The sequence below is a fragment of the Trichoderma citrinoviride genome (genome assembly GCF_003025115.1).
Source record: "Trichoderma citrinoviride strain TUCIM 6016 unplaced genomic scaffold BBK36scaffold_5, whole genome shotgun sequence".
Lineage (NCBI taxonomy): Eukaryota > Fungi > Ascomycota > Sordariomycetes > Hypocreales > Hypocreaceae > Trichoderma > Trichoderma citrinoviride.
Genome location: NW_020194713.1, coordinates 908,701 through 930,953, shown reverse-complemented (window position 1 = coordinate 930,953; position 22,253 = coordinate 908,701). Strand labels below are relative to the sequence as shown.

General features: G+C 53.0%; 5 protein-coding genes across 5 annotated transcripts; 2 read left to right on the top strand and 3 right to left on the bottom strand.

Annotated features, from left to right (window-relative positions):
* Window positions 1–98: 98 nt before the first annotated feature.
* On the top strand, window positions 99–1,083 carry BBK36DRAFT_1140123 (hypothetical protein; the record flags this gene model as incomplete). Its single annotated transcript, XM_024893354.1, has 4 exons — window positions 99–258; window positions 291–403; window positions 483–665; window positions 961–1,083. 4 exons carry the CDS (start codon window positions 99–101, stop codon window positions 1,081–1,083), a joined length of 579 nt encoding a protein of 192 aa, XP_024750792.1.
* A 2,489-nt stretch (window positions 1,084–3,572) lies between these two features.
* Window positions 3,573–7,508, bottom strand: BBK36DRAFT_3483 (histidine kinase; the record flags this gene model as incomplete). Its single annotated transcript, XM_024898033.1, has 3 exons — window positions 3,573–4,284; window positions 4,349–7,333; window positions 7,441–7,508. 3 exons carry the CDS (start codon window positions 7,506–7,508, stop codon window positions 3,573–3,575), a joined length of 3,765 nt encoding a protein of 1,254 aa, XP_024750791.1.
* A 1,018-nt stretch (window positions 7,509–8,526) lies between these two features.
* BBK36DRAFT_1158307 (hypothetical protein) lies at window positions 8,527–8,901 on the bottom strand (the record flags this gene model as incomplete). The annotated part of the gene is made up of 1 exon (XM_024894098.1): window positions 8,527–8,901. The coding sequence occupies one exon, from the start codon at window positions 8,899–8,901 to the stop codon at window positions 8,527–8,529; it is 375 nt and encodes a 124-aa protein (XP_024750790.1).
* A 1,498-nt stretch (window positions 8,902–10,399) lies between these two features.
* BBK36DRAFT_1116101 (DUF1183-domain-containing protein) lies at window positions 10,400–11,302 on the bottom strand (the record flags this gene model as incomplete). The annotated part of the gene is made up of 1 exon (XM_024890197.1): window positions 10,400–11,302. The coding sequence occupies one exon, from the start codon at window positions 11,300–11,302 to the stop codon at window positions 10,400–10,402; it is 903 nt and encodes a 300-aa protein (XP_024750789.1).
* Window positions 11,303–14,536: 3,234 nt separating this feature from the next.
* On the top strand, window positions 14,537–18,433 carry BBK36DRAFT_1116843 (abc transporter-like protein; the record flags this gene model as incomplete). Its single annotated transcript, XM_024890285.1, has 3 exons — window positions 14,537–16,019; window positions 16,110–16,673; window positions 16,761–18,433. 3 exons carry the CDS (start codon window positions 14,537–14,539, stop codon window positions 18,431–18,433), a joined length of 3,720 nt encoding a protein of 1,239 aa, XP_024750788.1.
* Between the last annotated feature and the right edge of the window lie 3,820 nt (window positions 18,434–22,253).

Genomic DNA, 22,253 nt, shown 5'->3' with positions numbered 1-22,253 from the left:
CCTGTTCCCCCCCCCCTCTGTCTCTCTCTCTCCGTCCCTCCCAGTGGAACCGCCCATCATGCCGTTCCTTGCCCATTCAGCCGGCTGCACGCTGCACGATGCTGGCTAGTCCCAGCACAAAGCACAAGAAGCAAGCACCAGGGCACAGAAATCACATCCGCCTAGACGCGACCCGCACCGCAGCAGGAGGGCAGGAAAAGAGGAGGTGGAGGGTCGCCACCGGCCCTGAGTGGCCGTGCTGCTATTTCGAGCTTGCGGGTAAGCGCTGAGCCCTCGACCCCCTGCTGCAGCGCGCTGGCCAATCCCCGGCGCTCCCCTGTGGCCTCGTGGCCAATCAGCGCTGTGCCCGACGGCTGGCGTCTATATCCGCCGAATCTCCTCGGGCACGAAGAGAGGCAAGTTTGTGTGTGCTTGTGCTGGTGGGCAAGGAAAATTTGGAACAAAAAAGAAAAATTGTGTCAAGATAATAAGAAAGAAAGAAGGATGGACGCTGCACCGGAGATGCACGGCCAACGCCGCTGTCACACGGCCTGTGCCAATCGCGCGTCGTGCTGGAGAAGCTGCTTGTCTCAGTGCCCATCCGAGAGCCAACCAGATCAACGACGCCCGGCTATCAGATGGAGGCACATGTCACAAAACGTGGCCGTAGGATGAAGCACAAGCAGGTTCGGACTTCTACATACATACATAATGATGCATCTTTTGCAGCTGCGTCTGCATCTGTTGAGAAAGTCACTCACCCACACACAGCCCACAGATTCAAGACACTGACTAGCACGGTGAAGCCGACCTTCTTCTTTTTCTCTTCTCGAGCATCTGCTGCCAAACACAGCGCGCAGCAACGCCGTTTCCTGTCCGTAAAGCCCGGGTTTGAGTGTGTTGTATTTTCGCAGGGAACTCTCAAAAGCAAATCAACCTGAAGTGCCTATAATTAGAATCGGGAATTCAACGTTTGAGCAGCTCCACGGTTCATCTTCTGGGGTCCTGATGGGGCAACTGCGGAGAAAGATGCGGGCCGATGTGCCAATGGCAGCTGTCTGTCAATGGCACAAGACAAGGGTGAGGTTGGCCGATCTGCCTTAGTCATCTATGTCGTCGGTCAAGGAAGCACATCCTCCACCACTTTGACTCTGCTTCACCTTGGCATTTACTCGATGTATCAACATGGTTTCAAGAGCCTCCTGAGGCATCTCTTCTGTTTCTTCTAATAATAATCTTTTATCTATGCTTCATCGATTGAGACGATGATCAAACACGCAAAGCAAACCTTTCTTCTCCTATTGTACCGCTTTGCGACCAGCTGCTGATCGCTCCTACAAATGCCAGACTCACAAAGAGCCAACCCATGTTTCTCCAAGGGTGGCCTGGCTCACGTCAAACCCACTCTCAGATTGACTGGGGCGATTACGAAAGATTCCATAGGAAATTCCATCAACCAGATCTTACATTGTGCATAATCTTATTGCGGAGGCAGTACATACATACTTGGTCGTCATCGTGTAAACAGCCCCAGGGATGATGAGAGATGCCCATTTGGGGATGTGCGATTTCGTAATTAGACCAGATCTGTTTCGGGGCATATGGTGATGACAAGCAAGATACGTTTGACCCGAAATAGTGACTTGTTGACGATGACAATTACAAGATCCTCGACTTGAAGAACCAACAGAGTGGAGATGATGGGGATCCTATATCCGAATTCGACCGTCTGACCAGGTCTAACACAGGCATCGTTATACAAGACAAAGCCATGTACTGTGCCCCCTACTTCCGCCATGTACTATGTGATTAATGTTTGTTCAAAGCCGTACATGCGAGGAGTTATCTATATGTCTCTTGGATACTACACCTCCAAAGGGATACTGCGTATACTCAACTCCCACATCATGCCTTACCTCTGAATCCCTTCACATCAGGTATTGATCAATGTCAACCATTCGCAATTTACTAACCAATTTTCCACGGATATCCGAGGATCAAGAACGTAGATTATCATCCCAGGCGCGGCCAACAGTTCCAAAAGGTCAGACACATCTCGCATGAAACGAAGCACCACTCCTCCAAAACTTCCTACACCTCCCAAACTTGGGAATTCCTGCTCTTTCTAGACACTTTGCTCCATGTGTTGCTCACCATCCGTCACTGACTCTAGAGTTCTGAATCAGCAATCTTGCCCCCTTCCAGGACAAATTTCTCAATCTATAATTAGCAGCATAGCTGGATATTATTAGAATACCCTCGTTCAAACCCCCCATTCCAAGCACCTTTGCTTTCCCAAACGAGAAGGCAGTCACGTTTGTTCGAAGTGACGGCACATCTTAATCTCATCTCGATTGTTTGATACACGATGGAATCAATGAAAGGCAAAGAAATTGAAAAGTAAAAGGGAAAGAAACCAACAGACAGGATCGCCAGATCGCATACCTACCTACCCAACAGGTCCTCAACCTCGCCAATCACGCCCTCTTCCCATCCGATCTTTTACTTCCCAGATCATTTCTGAATCAAACAACATGTCACAAGAAAGCACTGCCAGATTGGCATACAGCGAATAGGCTATGCAAACAGACTCCGATCAAGACCTATTTACAGCCCACGTCCGGCTTCCGATGGAAGTGGGACATACAAGCCAACAGCTCCCCCCCGGAACCCCGATCCAACGTCGCATCCAGATCTCACATAAAAAGAAACGGTACGAGGACAGACGAGTACTAAGCCTCGAAGAACATTCTATGAGGCAGGTACATAACTAAGAATTGTATTGTGCCTTGACAAGAGGTGAGGCTGGGGGGAGATAAGCATTACGCACGCAACCACACGCCCGGCAGATCATTTATAGTAGCTTTCCCCCCCTTTTCACGCTATTTTCTTACTGTCCATAAAACCGAACTATTATGGAGTTACTATTTCGCAAACAAAACCCCCTTTTTGTTGCTTCCCTACCTAACGATCGTGATTGACAAACAAGTGTCCAACTGATAGAAGCGTCAATTCTGTATGTGACTCCTTTGTGAGCATAGATAGATTCGCTATGGCTACATTTCGTTCTTCATGTAATCCTCCCAAAAGCTAGGCCCATGACCAGATCCCACAGATGGTATTTTTGCCAAAGCCTTCACCGTCCATTGTAATGATTGTTATTTTTGCTCCCGAGCCAGGTAGGCGGTTTTGTCCGGCTCAATCCCATGAACCCCCGTTCCACATGGCGCCGTGGAGTCTCCGTGGTCCCGTTCCCTTATTCATCTTCATGCTCTGTCTCGTGCTTGATGGCTGACGGCAGAAATGAACCCCTGGGCTTGTAGCAGCGGAGGCTGGTAAGTTGGTACTTTGGCTTCGACCAGGGACGGGCGTTGGAAACCCAAAATATCACACTCAGTGCACCATATCTGCCGACCTTCGCTGCACACAATTTCCAGCATATCCTCCAGAACACCTCTCAGGTAGGAGGTGATACCTTTCCATAGCAAATGCCTCTGTACCGACGCTCTCCTTCTAAGCATCAGCTAGTCAATCCATATACATCTCCAGAAAACGTATGATGAGTTCAGCAGTATAGATAAAGGCTCTGCTCCTCAGCCACCGTTGAGAATCCCATGAGACTCGAGCAGGCCGCCCAGCGCTCCCAACTTGACTGGCTTGGTGAGGAACACATCCATTCCACTGCCGAAGGCCTCCTGCTGCGCATCTTCGGTGGCCAGCCCCGAGAGCGCAATGATGGGCACAGGCGTCAAGCCCATCTGTGTTTCGTGGGCCCGAATCTGTCTCGTAGCCTCAAACCCGTCCATGACAGGCATGGAAATGTCCATGAGAATGCAAGCGAACGCGCCAGGATGCGCGAGAAAGCAATTCACAGCTTCTTGGCCATTCTTTGCTTCTTTAAAGCCAACGCCGCGCTTCTTCATGTACGTCGAGAGCACTTTCAAGTTGATATAATTGTCGTCAACGAGCAAGAAGTCGAGCTGTGTTGCCTCGGCCTTGTCCCGCAGGGCCAACGACTCTTCGAGAACGTTTGAGGCCGGTTCGCTTTTCGCGCCAGGCGACGTCGGCGAGTTGCTTTCGCCCTCCCAAAATGGAGTGCTGCTTCCAGATATCGCCGTTGCCGGCCTGCTCAAGGATGGTCTGAGCATATGGGCAGCGGCCGAGAAAGTACTTGGCGTTCTCTTGGGTCCTTTTGGTCGTTTGGCCACCATTGGAACCGAGGTGGATGATGTCGGCGAGTTGGAACTACTCATCCATCGCGTATATGCCGAATGCAGAGTTCTCGCAAGTTTACGCGGGCCGGTCCTAGAGATTGTAATTAGTCAACAATCAGGCAAACAAAAGAAGCAGTCTGGGTAATTGAACTCACGGTTGAGATATAAACTCAAAGATAACGGGCGACCCGGCTTTCTTGAATATATGTGATTGGCGATAGGCCACCAACGCGTTCGAGCACACGACGACATTGGGCGTCTTGTCAAACGTTTCAAAGTCTTCGCTCAACCGCGCCAAGTCCATATGAGACCACAGTACAAGATCGGGCGTAACGGCTGTGTCTGGCGTGTCGGGAATGACCTCCATGTGTAGCCATTCGCAGCAGATGTTGACCACGGCCTTACGCCAATCAGGATTTGCCATGGGGATTCGCACACGCAGACCCTTGAGATCTTCCACCTGCTCCTTGAACAGCTTTTCCTCTTCTTCCAAAATTGTAGGGGCCTCACCCGACGACGGCGGCAGTTGCTCCAACGGCAGTGTGACAGAGGCGATAGTCCCGACGCCCAGCTCGCTCTGTATGGAAACGTCACCCTGCAAATGAGACGTTATCTGCTGCACGAGGCTGAGCCCCAAGCCTGCGCCAGGTGACAACGGATCTTCTTGGCAGAAGGGACGGAAAAGGCCGTGTTTGAGAAAATCCGCGCCGATGCCTTTGCCGGTGTCTTGCACCGTAAACCTGACGACGCGCTCCTTCTTCCGGCCCCTGAGACGGGCCATTTCTTGCGTGAGCGATACCGTGATGGTGCCACGTTTGGTGTGCTTCAAGGCATTGCCAAAGATGTTCATGACGATTCGACGAATGGCTCCGACATCAACACAATACGCCCAGTTACACCGTGCGTCCACGGAGAGGACGATCAACACATCGTCAAAGCTCCACCTGAGCTCCCCGTTCTTCGTCATCCAAGGCTCAAGCTGGTCCATGGCCTGCAATGAATCGGAGTGGTGGTTGGCATTCACATCGCTGTTGATGTTGATCGAGCCACGTTGATGATCTGAGAGCTGCTTGACAGACAGGTGCAAGAAGTTGAAGCCAGCAAAGACGCTCTCGATGACTTCCTCGACGATGTAGTCGAGCTGTGAGTCGCGCAGTAAGGACTTCTTGCCGAATTGGCCCAGATCAAGGCCGTTGGATGCCAAGCTGAGAGCCCTGTCGTCTCGTCCAGACAGGTGATTGATCCTAGAGTACTCAAGAAGGTGGTCCACCGTGTCGAGAAGCGTGCGGGAGCAGGTCTCAATTGTATGGGCAACATTGCCCTGAAAAATGTCAAGCTTGGTATCAATCAGCAACTCAGCGTTGAGTAGAATCCCGTGCAGGGGAGAACGGAGCTCGTGCGAGAGGGACCCAAGCGCGTCCGTCTTGGCCTTGTCGGCTCGGAGGTCTTTGTATCGCAAAATCTCGGACATGGCAAGCATTCCCAGAGCTCTCAGATAGCTTAATTCCTGCTCGAGAGAGAAATTTCGAGCTACATCCTTGGTACTGATGAATCCGCCGGCATACCATCGATCTTTCCTCGGGTCCCAGATCGGTACGAAGCATACACTCCGAGAACCCGGAAAGGCCTTGGACAGAGCCTTTCCCTCGAGCCGCCTTGTCGACGCTCTCGTTCGCGGCTTGTCACGCGGCGATAATAGGTTGACTTCCGATCCTCTCGTGGGCAACGAAGAACCGTTTGACAGAGTGTCGAGCGTCTGGCATGGCTGCTCGTCTTCGGCCGTGTCCGGTTGCAACTCTCCATCGGCTCCAAAGTTGAATATCTGGCCCCTGGGATACCGTCGAAGAAGCTTGGACAGAAATTTATCCGTGAGGTTCACCCAGGACAGACTGGGAGCAGTCCCGTTGATGCTAGAAGACTTGGACGTAGAATAACCGAGGATCCTGCATTGCGGCGCAGGTTTAATCGGACGCCTAATATCATCTTCGTCGCTACTGCTCGAGCTGGAGGAGTCGCTTCCCTCATCAGTCGCGGAGCTGCTCTGCGCCGGAGACAAATATGGCTGGATCGGAGCCTCGAAGAACAGGCAGGCCTCCACCTCGATCGACTCTCTAACAATGTTGGCAGCCTTTGAGAGGATGACTATCGAGCTTTCGTCTTCCGTCAAAGCAGCCATGGGCTTGAACGCAGGTGGCGTGGTTTCCGAGCTGGCGGCGGAGAGCGTACGCCGGTCACGGCCAAGAAATGCGTCGTTATTTGGAATCGGGATCGGCTTCGGGATGGCGTCGTTGCCTAGCAGTGTCGTGCTCATTGGATTGGCTACCTGAGTCGTTGGTGATAGATTAGCCACGAGGTCGTCCTCGAGCGCCTCTTCTCGCTGCCGTTGGAGAAACTGCTGCCGGTGACTGAGCTCGTCGTCTTGCTGTGCGTCGTTATCGCCACATTCGGGATCCTGTGAAGTCTTCTGCCAGCCGAATATTGTGGGCTTTCCCTCGATAAACGATCCCAGGCCCCTGTTCATCCGTACGTCCCGCTTGTGCACGCCCTTGAGCCTCTGTGCCTCGAGATGGTCCATGATGGCCCAGGATATGTCCCGTAGTCGCTGGGAGTGGACATCGGTCCAGGTCTTGTTGGGCGTCTCGTCGATGACGCAGTAAACGCCAATGTTGATTCCGCGTCGAGTTCGAATCGGGACGGCGGCATAGAAGCGAGCCGAAGGGCCCAGCTGGCAGAAGGGCTTGGCCGAGAAGCGAGGGTCGTGGACGAGGTCGTGGGCAATGGTCAGGGGAAGTTGATTGGGCGTCTCGCCGTCGGAGGCATCGAGGGCCTTGTCGCCGAGGAGGGTCATCTCGCAGAAGCCGTGGCTACGGGGGATGGCGGTGCCGCAGAGCCAGAGCGGCCGATCACAGTCGTCGCTCCTGAGGGACGGATACAGGCGCTGGGTGGGCGTGGCCTCGGCCACGATACACTGGCGGGTGGCGTCGAACAGCGAGATGAGGGCCCGGTCGGTGCCCGTCTGCAGCGCCCCCAGCTGGGCGAGGCCCGTGAGGATGACATCGTCGGCGGCCGCGAGCTCGGTCGAAGGCGTGGGCTTGCCGGTCTCGTTGAGCCTGACGGTGCGGAGGAGCGACGAGGAGTACCTGCGGTCGAGACACGGAGGAGCGGGTTAACGTCAGGCCTCAGCGGTGACGGCGATGAGGAGGAGAGGAGCAAAGGCAGGAGAGATAAGCAAGAAGGGGTTCCCTACTCAAACGTCTCGCGCTCTCTGGCCGACTCGGACACCAGCCTGGCAGCCTTCACCGGATTTGCTGCCATCGCCGTTCCACAACCGCCGCAAAGTGCACGGATCGCAGTCGCTCAGCCGGTTTGCAAAATCCCATGAGGCGCGCCGATCACCAACGAAACTTGAATTTTTTTTTTTCCTCCTCAGGCCGCTATGGAGTACGAAGACATGCAGGGTCTATATTGGATGGCCCGGTCGGTTGGTGGTGGCATTCTGATTGAGGCCCCGGGAGAGCCTGCTATGGCTTATCGAAGCACTAGATAGCGCAAATCTGTGCATATGCATGTACCAAGATCGAGGTGTCCAGATAGCAGCAAGCGGTTGCAGCTTGCAGCGTCCACTCCCCCCAAAATCGAATAACTGAGTCGTCAATTCCATTATTAGCACTGAAATTCGGGAGGTAACCCGAACAGCCGCAGACACGAGAGCATGGTCTGGGGCACCGAGCCTTCTATAAGAAGCCAGACCTGCCAGGACAGACTCTGTGAGAACCCCACGCAGAGCTACTTCACGGAGCATCCGCCGAAGAACCAAGAGATCCTCCTCGCAGGCCGCCCATCAGACAAACAAGCTTCGACAGCTTCGCCTAGCTTTATAGACTACCACGACGCCCTACTCCAGAAAATAAGGTGGTTGCTAGCACCCGCTGGATCGCTGGATCGAGGCATGTGCCCACTTGCTACGGAGACTTTGCTCCCGCTGCATCGCCATCTGGCTGATCGAGGACGACTAGCCGTGACACCAAATTAGTTACCGTGTTAATTACCACCTTGTTGCTGCGTAGCAGTATCACTAGGTCGTTCTATCTCATCTCACCTTACCCCAGAAGTCCCCATGTCCACTAATCGAAGCGCCCGTAGCTCCATTTTGTGCCCTTCTCGATTCCAAGAAAGTCGCAGTCTCCCCCCTTTGACATGTCCTTGCGGTGATACCGCCCTAAATCTCCATTCCTACAACCAGCAAACCTTGAACTCCAGGCAGTCAACCCATAAACGCCAATATAACGTTGGAATGGGACAGGAAACAGGAGCAAACAAGACGCCCAGGCCTTCACAAACATAGAGGGAGGGCAGCGCTATCATCGCTAATGACGTCCAGCTGCCTCCTAGCATCCTCACGCAGCCGAACTCCCAGCTTGCCCAAGTCACTCATAATTTGATCCAACCTATCGCCCTCTACAATCTCGGACTGCCGAGACTCTCTTCGCTCTACCGGGTGCGTGAAGCTGTGCTCGGGGGGTCTTGCTTGTTCTTGATCCCGAATCTGCGTTGCACGGCGGGACTGCAGCTCTTGAATCTGGTTCTGCCAGAGAAGCCTCAGCGCCAATGCTTCGAGATCGCATGAGGGATCGAAACCGGTATCGGGGGAAGTAGGAGAGGCTGGGTCGCCCGTCTGCTCATCCGGCGATGACGCGGACGTGGTCATGGCGATATATAGGGCATCATGGTAGGCACCATCGTCGTACATTGAAGAATTGCGGTCTGCTCGAGGTGCAACCTCGGAGTCGTGATCCGAGTCACATCCAGTCGAGGACTCCGCAGCTGTCAAGCCATTATCTTCATCCCCTGAAGCTATGGTCTGGCTTCCTTGTCGTCCCATGTGATGTGGTGAGAGAAACCACGGTGTCCGGGGTCGCTGTCCCAAGTCCCAAGCCATTTGCGGAAACTCGTGTGCGAACTGACGACTGACTTCTTCATACCGAGACCGATTATCTGTAGCATCTACGCCCATGTGTGATACCGGCCGGACATCAAGTTGTCGGCGATCAGAGCGGACTCTCTTTGTCATTTGGGCGGTCAGGTCTTGCTTGATCGAAGGACCTCAAGGTCTGTTTTAGTTGGAAGAGATCGTTCAAGCCAGGGGTTCAGCGAAATTATGATATGAGAACAACTTTTGGAAGAGACCTTGCAGTTGTCCCAGTACCGTGTCTGGTTAAGTGCCAAAACACGAGCGAGGAATATGATGCAGCTTCTGGATGCAACACCACCAACTGGAGGCGCGGGGGGCCAGCCTCAAATATCGAGTTTCTCTCCAGAGCCGCATCCCAACATCTGTTCTCGATTCAGCAAACCAGCCAACGTCATGTATTCGCTTCCTTGCCGCCTCCCGGAGCTGCACTGCGCACGTGTAGCCCAGGCTCTGCAATTGTCTGCCACTCTCACGGCGCTTGGAGCTAATCGTCCGCCTCGGCGCCTCCCAATGGCCAACTTCGAACTTGTGGCTTTTCGTCCCAATAGAAGCCGCGGCGGTCCGAGGAGCAAAGCGTCCGCACTAAGCACGAGATCGACGCGATCGAGCTGTGGAATAATCGCCTTCCGAACCGCCCGCTTTCTGATAGGCTTGATGCCTTTGGGGTAACACATCGGGCTGATATCGCTGGGGCGGCGAGCGAAACGACAGGCCCTCCAGCCCTGCCACGCCTGTAAGCCTTCGCATTACTCACCGCCAGAGGATGTTGGACGAGGTCGCCTGCGTTGGGAGCTGGAGTGACCATGATTGATTCACCTGAGCATTTGCTCCTGTAAGCGGGGTAGAGGGCAGCATTTCAGCCACTCTAAGCGGAACAATGCCACATGCCACCCCTGAGCGCCATTCAGATGCTGAATGCAATGGGTAACAAAAAAGGGATTCAATAGAGTAATTCTCAAAAAAAAAAAAAAAATTAGGAGGACAGTTCACTCAACTGTGGGCTGTTGATTGCAGACGCCTGGTTGAGCCAATCACTGTGTATCTGACACTGGGAGCATGACACACAAGGGAACATGAGCCTTCGCGAGTAGAGATTGAGTTGGAACGAGTGAGGCCGTAAGTTAGGCGCCATCCTTCCAACCAGTAAATATGGTTTTCCTTTGCTCTTTGTATGATGTTCCAACTGAGTTGCATTTGATGTTTTTATCTCAACACTGATATTGCCCAGAGCGGCTTATCTGCGTCGTGTTGACCCAAATCCCGTGCTTTCGTATCGCGACGAGTTGGAAGCAGAGCTTGAGCCTGAACCAGACGAGAAGGATCGTGAAGAGGGTCCAGCTCCCCATCCTTGTGAGGGATACCGTTCTTCCCGCCGGTTGTTTCGATTGCCCGCCAGGTATGCAGCGGCTGCTCCTCCGGCCAGCCCGGTCCAGAATCCAGGCCTCCAACCTTGCTGCCCTTGGTCAGGTTTCGTTCCGGGATAAGGCGGGGGCGGATCGTTTCCCGGGCCCCAACCCGGACCCCAACCGCCGCCGCCGCCGCCGCCCCATCCTCCTCCGTTACCTCCTCTGCCAGGGACTCTGTTCCCTCCGCTGGTTCCGTTGCGCCACGCTGAATAAAGGATCCATCCGAGAACAGTGAGGAATATGGCTGCAAACAGCCAGCCGCCCCAATCTGTGTCTCCTTGTCCATTGCTGAACCAGCGGCCACTATTCGCAATGTCGGGATACCGCTGCTCGCCCTTTTCGGTAAGTAAAAGCCTGTATTCGACGCCGCAGCTACCCTTGAGGACATAAGGATCATCAGGCGAAGAGTATCCCTCGCAGATGACCTCTGTGCTGCCAAGCTTGAACTCTTCCGGTAGAGAAGCTGTGCAGCTCCATTCCATGTCTTCGGAGCCGTAGGAGGAGCCCTGGTTTGTGCAGCGCATGACGTCGATGGGGAAGAGGTCGCAGACGGCCTTTGATGAGACGCATTTGAGCTGGGGGATCGGGGCGACGCGGCGGGAGGTGGTTTTTGCGCCATTGCCCTTGAGGGTGAGAGAGCGAACTCCGGAGAGGAGAATTGCGTTCTTGGGGCGAGCGGAGAGGGCGAGGAGGGGAAGGGCGAGGATGAGGGAGATGGTTTGAGGAAGCATCGTGGCCTGAGTTGAAGAATGTCTGGGGTGGTGTTTCTCGATGGCTTTTTAAAGCTATTAGGTGTGTAGGTTAAGAGATTGTAAATTTACAGCGTCATGACGCAATGCGTGATGCTGCTGCGTTGGGGCTTGCTGCGATGAGAAGTCAAGATAAAGAAGATTAGAATCGGTGAGAAGTTGAAGATTATACCAGGCTCACACGTGAGAAAAAAAGGACACGATGTCCTGATTGCTGTGAGTGGTTTGCTCTGGTGGTGGCAAAGGCAGCCTAAGGTAGAAGTCGTTAGAAGGAGCGTATGGCTGAATGACTCGGCGAGCTATAGGCGTGATGCTGAGCTTCTGATTGGCCATTGACCGACCTGTGCTTCTAGTGGCTCCTCGGTGAGAAAACGGTGCGGTGGGGACTTACCCTTAAATCAGTTGCATGATGTAGACTTTGCTCTGTCTTTGGCAGATGTCAGTTCATTTCCATGGACTAGTTACACAATTGTAGAGATGCTTTACTCTTCATCTATCGTGAGAAGTAAGGTAATGTTGACAGAAGTTCAATGATTTTTGGAGAAGACCAGGTCAATACACAGCATTCAGACACTATTTGCGCTATATCCCATATTCTATGTTGTAGCGTCAATTTAGAAAAATGCATGCCGAACATCACGTCTTCTGATGTCTGATCCAACCTGCAGAAGCATGCTTGAGTGCTGTGTAGGAAGCCTTGTGCTACGATTCTCATAAGCTATTTATATTATCTTGAACGATATGAGCACACCTGCTCACGGGCTCTTGAGATGCATCTGCTAAAGTACAGCTCCACGCCAGACTGATCTCAGAAGCATCTCTATTCCGGGCTGGTGGTGCTGCGCCATGCAGTGTAGAGTCGATACGATACAGCAGGCAAGAAAAGAACATTGCCGCTCACGAGCTGGACGATGACAATGGCGAGGAGTGCGGCTGAGGTCAACCCGGCCGTACAGTACGCGCCGCACGGTGCCCTGCGTAATATGGAAGTTGTGTGTATGAGTCAGCCAAGGAAGATATTAGTCGATGCGGTACGCGCTAAGACATGCTTAATCCAAGATCTGCCGAGGGAGAAACTCGAGCCAAAAGCAACGGAAGAGACAACAGCATGGCTATGGAATATAGTGATTATTGAAGGCGCTCTACTGAGCAAGAAGAGAAGAAGGTGATGCCAGGACAAAGCAAATCGTGACTTTTCAAGGCTTGTCGCTGGCTTCAAGGCCATCTGAGGTCTGCAGGTGGTTGGGGTTGGCAACCCCGGCAATAGAATCGCGCCAAGGCATCGGGCTGTCAGTTGGCTGACTGTCCTTCAGCTTCAATTTTCTCAAAGCGGCAATACCAGGCGCTCATGCAACCTGATACTTGTAGTATTACGAGTGATTGCTGGCGTCGAAGCCGCGGACCAATGCGAAAGTCCCCTGCAGCGGCATTGGTGAAGAGGAGAGCAAGGGTGAGATGGGCGCAGCGGAAGAGCTTCAAGCAAGTCCGACTCATGCCGTACTACGGATACTACTACTACTACTACGAAGAATGTCTTGGTTAGTCGAGATGACGGAGGCAAGGAGGGAATCTCATCTATCCCGCATGTCTCAAGGCTAATGCTGTGAGTGGCAGGTCATAGTGGGCTTCAGCTCCCCAGTGTCTTAGACATGGCCCGATTTGTTGTCTCCTGCGCCGTGGAAATGGAAGTGCGTTGTACCGATACAGTCAAGAAGCAATCATCTGCCCGAAGTTGATTTGTTTTCTGCAAATCCAAGGACGGCGAACAAAGGAATCAGAACTAAATGCTCGACAAAGCAAAAGAAACTGTGGACAGGGTAACGTACCCGCGGCCAACCGCCCGAACAAAGCACAGTGCGATTTCTCCCAGGCCATCGGGCGAGGCGGTACCCTGCATGGTTTCCTACAGCCTGGCTGAATGTACTTCGTACTTTGTATGACAGCTGGACTGGAATTTGCCCTTATCCCTGCTTGAGAGATCTCAAAGCCTCGAGTCCCCGCCCCCCCAAACAGAACAAACGCGGCAATGGGAGCATGTCCATCTCCGCTGGGGAGCCGCAAGTACTATTCCTGTACGAAGGACGCGTGCTGTCTGCCGAGGGGCGTGTCTGTGCGGCTCGTCCTCATGATGGGCGTTTCTTTTCTTACAGCCGGTATTACTACTGTTTCTGCCTCCTACCTCGACCAAAGCACACATACAGGTGTTCTGACATGCTGATGGTTTCTATTGGAAGGCCACAGGAATACTGAGTAGTAGCATGCACACAGAGGACAGGGCCGGATCTGCATCTCGCCTCTTGTTGCTTCTTCCCTCCTTACATCTGCATCTACTTTGCGCTTCTACTTCTGCTCCCGCTTATCTCATGGCCTGATCGCTGTTCGTTTCTTGCATTGCGCTGCAGACATACGTGAACATATGACATGCTTCTCAATTTGCTCACCAGCAACACCGACTAGACGCCCGATTGTTACATCGAACACGGCAGTCCATCGCCTTTCGGCGACCTCACCTCAGCCGCCATCATGGCCGCTGAAAAAGAGGAGAAGCCGGCCGAGGGAGTGACCCCCGAGCACTCGAGCCCTGGCGACACCAGCATTGCCAATGGCTTGGGAATCGCAAAGGATACTCCGCCAGAGTCTGAGGCAGCTGAACCTAAGAAATCAGAGTCGGAGGGCACAGTTCAAGGCTCACCAGACCCCGAAAGAAGCAACACCGAGGATGTGGACAATGGCAAAACAGATCTCGCAAAGCCAGGCGGTCAGAAAGAAGATGCCGAGGAAGCAGACGTCGACAAGCCAAAGTCGGAGAAGGCAGATGCTGAGAACATAGTGACCCAGACGTCAGATCCCGAGAAGGCATACCTGGAAAAAGCGGATATCGAAGAAGCGGGTTCCCAAAAGCAAGACCTCGAAAAGCCAGAAGTCGACAAAGCAGACCCCGAAAAAGCAGTGCTTAATGGTCAAGATGCTGAAAGGTCGGATCCTCAAGCCAGCACTGAGCCAGACCCCGATACCAAGGGAAAGAAGAAGAAGGCCAAAAAAGAAAAAAAGAAGAAGCTTCCCAAGGTGCCAGAGGTCAAGGAGGACCCTGAAGAGCCATTTCGACACCTGCCCGACAACGAAGCCGAAATTCTAAAGCGCCAGGCCTTGACGCCCAACCTGAACCAGGGTATTGCTGCGCTCTACCGATACACCACTGGTCTTGACATTTTCATCATGATCATTGCGACCATCTGCTCCATCGGCAACGGCGCCGCCCTGCCCCTCATGACGCTGCTTTTCGGTGGCCTTCAACAGACCTTTTCCCAGTTCACAGTAGGCCTGATCGACAAGGGCGAACTCAGCTCCCAGCTTGCCAAATACGTCCTCTACTTTGTGTACCTCGCCATCGGTCAGTTCGTCGTCACTTATATTGCCACGGTGGGATTCATCCATGTGGGCGAGAATATCTCTACTAGGATCCGAGAGCGTTACCTCGAAAGCTGCCTAAATCAGAACATTGGCTTCTTTGACAAGATTGGTACCGGAGAGATCGTCACTCACATCACTTCCGACACCAACACCATACAGGACGGCATCTCCGAGAAAGTGTCGGTAACCATAGGGGCTATTTCGACCTTTGTGACTGCATTTGTTATCGCTTTTGCCACATATTGGAAGCTGACGCTGATTCTTGCGAGTGTCATCTTCGCCATTCTCATCAACGGCTCCGTATTCTCCGGTTACATGGTCAAGAGCAGCACACAGTCCATCATATCCTTTGCGCTTGGTGGAAGCCTGGCCGACGAGGTCCTCAGTTCCGTGCGGACTGCCGTTGCGTTTGGGTCTCAGGAGAGGCTGTCCAACCAGTACGACCAGCACCTGAAAAAGGCCGAATACTATGGCTTCAGACTCAAGGCCGCCGTTGGAATTATGCTCGGTGGCATCATGTTTCTGCTCTACATGAGCTATGCACTGGCGTTCTGGCAAGGCAGTGCCTTCCTCCTGCGCGGCGAGATTTCTCTCAACCACGTCCTCATTGTCATGATGACTGTCATTATGGGAGCTTTCAACATGGGCAGTATCGCGCCCAACTTCCAGGCCTTTACCGCGGCTGTGAGCGCTGCATCCAAGCTCTTCGATACAATTGACCGCGTTTCTCCGATCAACCCAACAAGTGAAGAAGGCGGCACCATCGAAAACGTTGAGGGGAACATTCGGTTAGAAAATGTCAAACACATCTACCCGTCACGCCCCGGCGCCGTTGTCATGCACGATGTTACTCTTGACATACCCGCCGGAAAGACAACCGCATTGGTTGGAGCGTCTGGATCCGGCAAGAGCACTATCGTCGGTCTTATTGAGCGGTTCTACAACCCCGTTGCTGGTACGGTGTATCTTGACGGACACGACATCTCCAAGCTGAATCTTCGCTGGCTTCGCCGTCAGATCTCTCTGGTGAGCCAAGAGCCTGCGCTGTTTGGCACATCGATTTTCGAAAACATTCGTTACGGCCTCGTCGGAACCGAATTTGACAAGGAAAGCGAAGCGAAGCAGCGTGAACTGGTCATTGCAGCCGCGAAGAAGTCCAACGCCCATGATTTCATCTCTGCTCTGTCGGAGGGCTATGAAACCAACGTTGGCGACCGAGGTTTCCTTCTCTCCGGCGGACAGAAGCAACGCATTGCTATTGCTCGCGCCATTGTTAGCGACCCGAAAAGTCAGTCACACATTTCATATTTCGCATTTCACTCGATCCTTTGATTTCCTCTCATAATCGTATGGATGGTAATTGCTAACCCCAGTGTAGTTCTCCTGCTCGATGAGGCAACATCGGCCTTGGATACAAAATCCGAGGCCATCGTGCAGTCCGCGCTAGAGGCTGCTTCTGCTGGCCGGACTACCATCGCCATTGCTCACAGGCTGTCAACCATCAAGGACGCTCATAACATTGTTGTCATGGCGGAAGGCCGAATTGTAGAGCAAGGAACTCACGACGAGCTGGTAGAGAAAGGGGGCGCTTATTATAAGCTGGTATCAGCACAGGACATCGCTGCCACCCGGGATCTCTCGCGTGAGGAGCAGGAGGCCATCGACGAGCATCAGGAGGCTCTGGTCAAGAGGCAGTCGAAAATTGAGGATAGTGAGATCTTCAGTGCTGAAGATGGTAGTGAGAATAACCTCAACCGATCGCCGACGCAGAAGTCGGCCTCTAGCATTGCGCTGCGGGCTCGCACAGCGGAAAAGGAGGCCAAGTACAGCATGTGGGCTCTGATTGTCTTTATTGCCAAGTTCAACCGCAACGAGTGGAAGCGCATGTTATCCGGTCTCGTCTTTTCTATCCTCTGCGGTGGTGCCAATCCCATCTCTGCTGGTAAGTGTATCCCCCTCTCTCCCCTTTTCTGATCCATGACCGCCAATTTACGAAAACTGCCCGCTAAACATCAACAACACTCCTCAGTTTTCTTTGCCAAGGAGATCATCACTCTGACCGGTGCCCTCCTCCCCAATGCCGATATCGAACATATCCGACACAACGCCTACTTCTGGGCTCTCATGTTCATCGTTCTGGCTGGTGGCACGCTCATCACCTACTCTGGTCAAGGTATCGCACTTGCGTCATGCTCTGAGCACTTGATCCATCGCATCAGGGACCAAACTTTCAGGACGCTTCTCCGCCAGGACATCTCCTTTTACGACAGGAAAGAGAACTCGGCAGGCATGTTGACGGCATTCTTGTCAACCGAAGCCAATAACATCGGAGGCCTCAGTGGCTCCGCTCTCGGGACCATTCTGTTGACATTGTCGACCCTCTTCACTTCGATGATCATGGGCTTGGCTATTGGATGGAAACTGTCACTTGTTTGTACGGCAACAATCCCCGTATTGTTGGCCTGTGGCTTCTTCCGGTTCTACCTGCTCCTTCGGTTCCAGAACAGGGCAAAGGAGGCGTATGCGGCTTCTGCTGCGTATGCCTCGGAGGCCATCTCAGCCATCCGCACCGTTGCATCACTTACGCGAGAGCAAGACATTATGCGCATCTATCGCGAAGACATTGCAACGCAACGGCGCAAGGGCTTGAAGTCTGTTCTTTCATCGAGCGCGGTCTACGGCGCAGCCCAGGGTGCCACATTCCTCTGTTTTGGCCTCGGGTTCTGGTACGGCGGCACCTTGCTCGCCACCAGGGAGTACGATTTATTCACTTTCTTCGTCTGCTTCATGGGCATCATCTACAGTGCGCAATCAGCAGGAGGCATATTTTCGCTTGCGCCTGACATGGGCAAGGCTCACGCGTCGGCCCTGGCACTGAAGAAGCTCTTTGACCGGACGCCAAAGATTGACGCGTGGTCCCAAGACGGCCAGTTCCTCGACAGCAGTGATATCCAAGGCACCGTCGAGTTCCGAGACGTCCATTTCCGCTATCCTACGCGGCCGGATCAGCCTGTCCTCAGGGGCCTCTCTCTGACGGTTAAGCCCGGCCAGTATGTCGCCCTTGTTGGCGCCTCTGGATGTGGCAAGAGCACGACTGTCTCGCTGCTGGAGCGCTTCTATGACCCCTTGTCCGGCGGCGTCTTTGTCGATGGGCAGGACATCAGCACCCTGAACGTCAGCAACTACCGGTCTTTTGTCTCGTTGGTGAGCCAAGAGCCGACGTTGTACTCGGGCACGATTCGGGAGAACATCCTCCTCGGCACAACCAAGGAGGACGTCTCGGACGAACAACTGGAGTACGCCTGCCGCGAGGCCAACATTTACGACTTCATCGTCTCCCTCCCTGACGGGTTCAACACCTTTGTCGGCAGCAAGGGCGGCCTGCTCTCCGGCGGCCAGAAGCAACGCGTAGCCATTGCCCGCGCCCTCATCCGCAACCCCAAGATCCTGCTCCTGGACGAAGCCACGTCCGCCCTCGACTCCGAATCCGAATCCGTCGTCCAGGAGGCTCTGGACAAGGCTGCCGCGGGACGCACGACGATTGCGGTCGCGCATCGTCTCAGCACGATCCAGAGGGCGGATGTCATTTACGTGATTGATCAGGGCCGTGTCGCCGAGTCCGGGAGCCACCAGGAGCTGATGAGGAAGAATGGGCGCTATGCCGAGCTGGTCAACCTGCAAAGCTTGGCGACGAGCTCGTGAAAGCGGTAGGATTTTCGGCGGATGGAGCTATTGCTGTAAGATTGATGATGACGCTCGTTTCACTGATTCTATTGTATGCGTGTTGCTTCCATCATGGCTCAAGATTGTCATGGATGTTCTGCAGATGTACACAGGATCTGGAAAATGGGCAACATCTACACATATATACAACAAGAAAAGATTCGACATTGGCTTTTACTTTTTGGATTTATTTCTTCTTTCGCTTCTTTTTTTGTTTTTCGTGTTTGGTCCTGGATGGAGGATGAAGGATGTAAGACGCAGAGCAATGTTTATCTTCCCCCCATAGATTCTGCATGGCATTTCCCAGCTTTTTGTTTTGTATAAGAAAACACCACACCACTCCTACTATTTACCTTCGTTTTGAATAATGCTCTGTTCCATGTCGAATACTTGCGAATGCTGAAATCGTTGAAAAATGTCATGTGTTTTGATCTCATCTGCATGAAAGTGGCGTTGTGAACTCATTGATGTTGTAAATGACCATGTCTAGCTGACTGGGGACGGCGACACGAAAGCCAATACTACGGAGTTTGCGCCTTATGATAATTCAGTCATGGCAAAGACTTGACGCGCGGACAATATTCCCAGTGCAAAAGTCACACGAGATCTCAAGGTTCACAGATGGATACCCGTAATTGCTCCAGGCCTCCGACTATGTTTTCCTGTTTTCAGGTGACGGTGGCCTCGATTGTTTCAAAGCTCAGTAGTGCAATTCCGAGGCAGTGCTCGCTGAAACAAAAGCCTTGGAGTCCGGTGTCTCTTCTCTTGCTCCTTGTGCTCACGATCTGCTGACGTTTGTGTTGCCCCAATAATCCGGAGCCGCGACTTGAGAAGTTTCCTTTTGTTCCGGATCTTCGATCTTGCCTTTGGCGGGCGAGACATGACACGAAGATGGTAAGGGGTTAGCACGCAAAGATTGCAGGGGTGGATTCTTCGATGGGAAGGACTTTGGGTGTTGACAGTGGCTGTCCTTGGTCTCTCTGCAGCATGAAGCATGAAGCATAAACATGTATGAATTAATCATGCTTCTGTCGAAGGCGTTGGACGGTTTCCTGGTTCTCGGTGGTGCCTCGTGGGATATTCCAAGACAGTGCAGAGTAACCCAAGTGGAGACAAAGGGAGACTGCTTCCGAACAAGGCAAGGAAAAAAAGGGGGGCCGGTTCAATGAAGAATTGAGGCGGCGCGGGAACTAAATTGGTGGCGCTTGTGTCTTGATTTTTTTTTCTTTGGTCCATTGTTCTGGACTCCCTCCCTTGTCGAACGAACTACATCTGCTTCGTTACAAGAATCAAAGAAGCAAAAATCGCTGGGAAACAGCAGGGTTAGATGACCCAAATGCTGCACTGTGATCTTTTGTTTGAATTCAGGAAGACTGGTTGACAGGATTCTGGGGACTTTCTCGTTTGGGGGCGTTTGTGGTGCTTCGGCAGGGGAGCCGCGTGTGCGTTTTGTCTGCGTTACAGCTCGGAGTCGAGTGCGGTATACGGTACCCGTGCGAAGCGTAGGATGATGCGAGCCTGCAGAGGTAAGTGGTACAAGGGAAAGACACGTCTGTGTGCGGTGTATGAGAAATTGTCGATGCTATTTCGGTGCAGACCTGTTGGTGACGGTAATCCGGAGCAGCAGAAGTCCATGGCGTGTTACGTGTCGTATCTCATCCTGCGCTTCTTCTGCCTGAATCAGTACAGCACAGGAATGTCAAGCGCAATGGAGCCGCAGCTTGCAATTGGTCGTCTTGAGTTCCTTCGGTCATTAGAAAGAGAAAATGAGGCCATACGGCGATATGACGGTGGTCCTATCAGCGTCAACACCATGTTAGCAGAAAAACGGTGGGAGGGGAACAATCAAGAGCGAACAAACTGAGGCTGAGCGGGAAAGCAGCCGGTTTGTCACTAACCGGAGCTGGTGATGGTGGCACGGCAGCCAACCGCTTCCAGACTCTGCATATGGCGCTATTGATTGCATCCATCTCTGTTGACGTGTGCGACCTGATTCTAGAGCTTCGAGCTCCAAGAATGGCCGTTTAGGTGGTACCCTACCTCGCCTTATAGGTGCGACGTGAATCAAGGTGATGATGGTTGCTTTTGATGGCAATGGTGTAAAGTTTCGGTAGCTTGAGCACATACTCAAGCGCCTCCCAACGGCTGGCATAAAAACCACACCTACAAAGTGATACAGTCAGTATAGCAGTACCTAGATGGACGAGGAAATAGACAGCCAATACATCGTCAGCTTCATACCAGCTCAAGAAAACGTGGCTTGCCTCGCCTCGCCGCATTGTGGGATGCAATTAAACTCACCTGGCGCTATCAACGGCGTCGCTCTCCCACTAGGCCAGGGGAGGCATCTTCGCCTGTGTTGGCGCCGCCTGTTTTCCGGTTCGAGATCTGCCGTTTGCTGGCAATATTACCACGTCGTCTTACCTGAGCCAGTGGGAAGAGCTGCTGAAGGGGAAAAGTGATAGTTGAGATGCAACCCAAAAGAGGTTTGAGAGGCAGGGGTCGTTGCTTGTGACTGTTCCCCCCCGGTATCTGTACTTGAGTTCTCTGATACCTTCTCTTCAAGTTACTGCCAGTGATTGCAATATCAACTGCAGACATCATTGGAAGCTGCGAGTTCTGCTGGAATCAAAGTACATCAAGGTATTATCGACTGCTCTTCCAATGGCCATCTCGCAGTGGGCCAAGGCTTCATGCGGTCTTTTCTTCACCCAATTCTCGTCTCCTCGACGTTCCAACTTGTACCAATCACAGCCTCCTACCCCGTCTTTCGTCACAATGCCCGTGCCCTTGCCGCTAGCTGCATGTACTTGTACCGATTATGACTCCCCACACCGGCCACACGGCGGGGCTCCTTCCAAGTTCTTCAATGGACGCTCCTCGATTCGCGCTTGCCTCGACGCTTGGGTCCTTGCTGCAGACCCGCGTCGTTCCTTCCTTGCCCGCTATCTGCTACCGTACAGTACACGCACGACTCCCGAGTCCATACCACTAACCCGGTGGCAGCACTTGTACAGTACTTCTTGGCTTCCCGGACCCTTTCTGCACATCTTTTCTCTTTTCATCCTTCGTTTGGCCCTTCTCTCTCTTCCAGTATCATCATCGCCAACTGCTTCAACTGCTTCAACTTGCTTCAACTGCCTCAACTGCATCGACTCGACCAACTACGGTTCCAGATACCGAAACTACGAGTTTCACGTCTACTCCTGATACCACTAATACTAATTGCCTTTTCTTTTCGATCTTGCCTTACCGCCGCCTACCTTCGATACCGGTTCGGCTGTCACTCGCTCTGCCAACGCTCGCTTGAATCCGCCTTTCAGCTCCTCCCCCTGTCTCTCTTCCCGAGAGAAGACTGTCCGGCTTCCGAATCGCGAGGCAGACCAATTGGGGGGCGGTGGAGGGAGAACGCAACGAAATTTCTTGGTGGAAGTAGAAGGCGGTGTCTGTTCAGGGGATCAAAAAGGGAAGAAACCGATACTCTTGTTCTATCCATTGGAAAAGCCAAACCAGCCATACTCGCCATCATCAACCGCCTTTCCAAACTCTTCTTGCCCGCGATATCCGACTGCAAGAAGATCTCGATCTATACACTCCTTCGTTCTAGCCGAGTCATGGTTGACGTATCCCGATAACCAATTTCGCTTCCTGAGCACTCGCTACAAGTCACTCCCTTGCTCTCAACTCCAGCTTCGATAATAAGCTTGCTTGCGACTCCAACTCCACCTCGTATAAAGCGGCACCGGGATTCAGGACGTGGCCATAAAGGACGAAGAAGAGTACTACTGTTGCTTCAGTG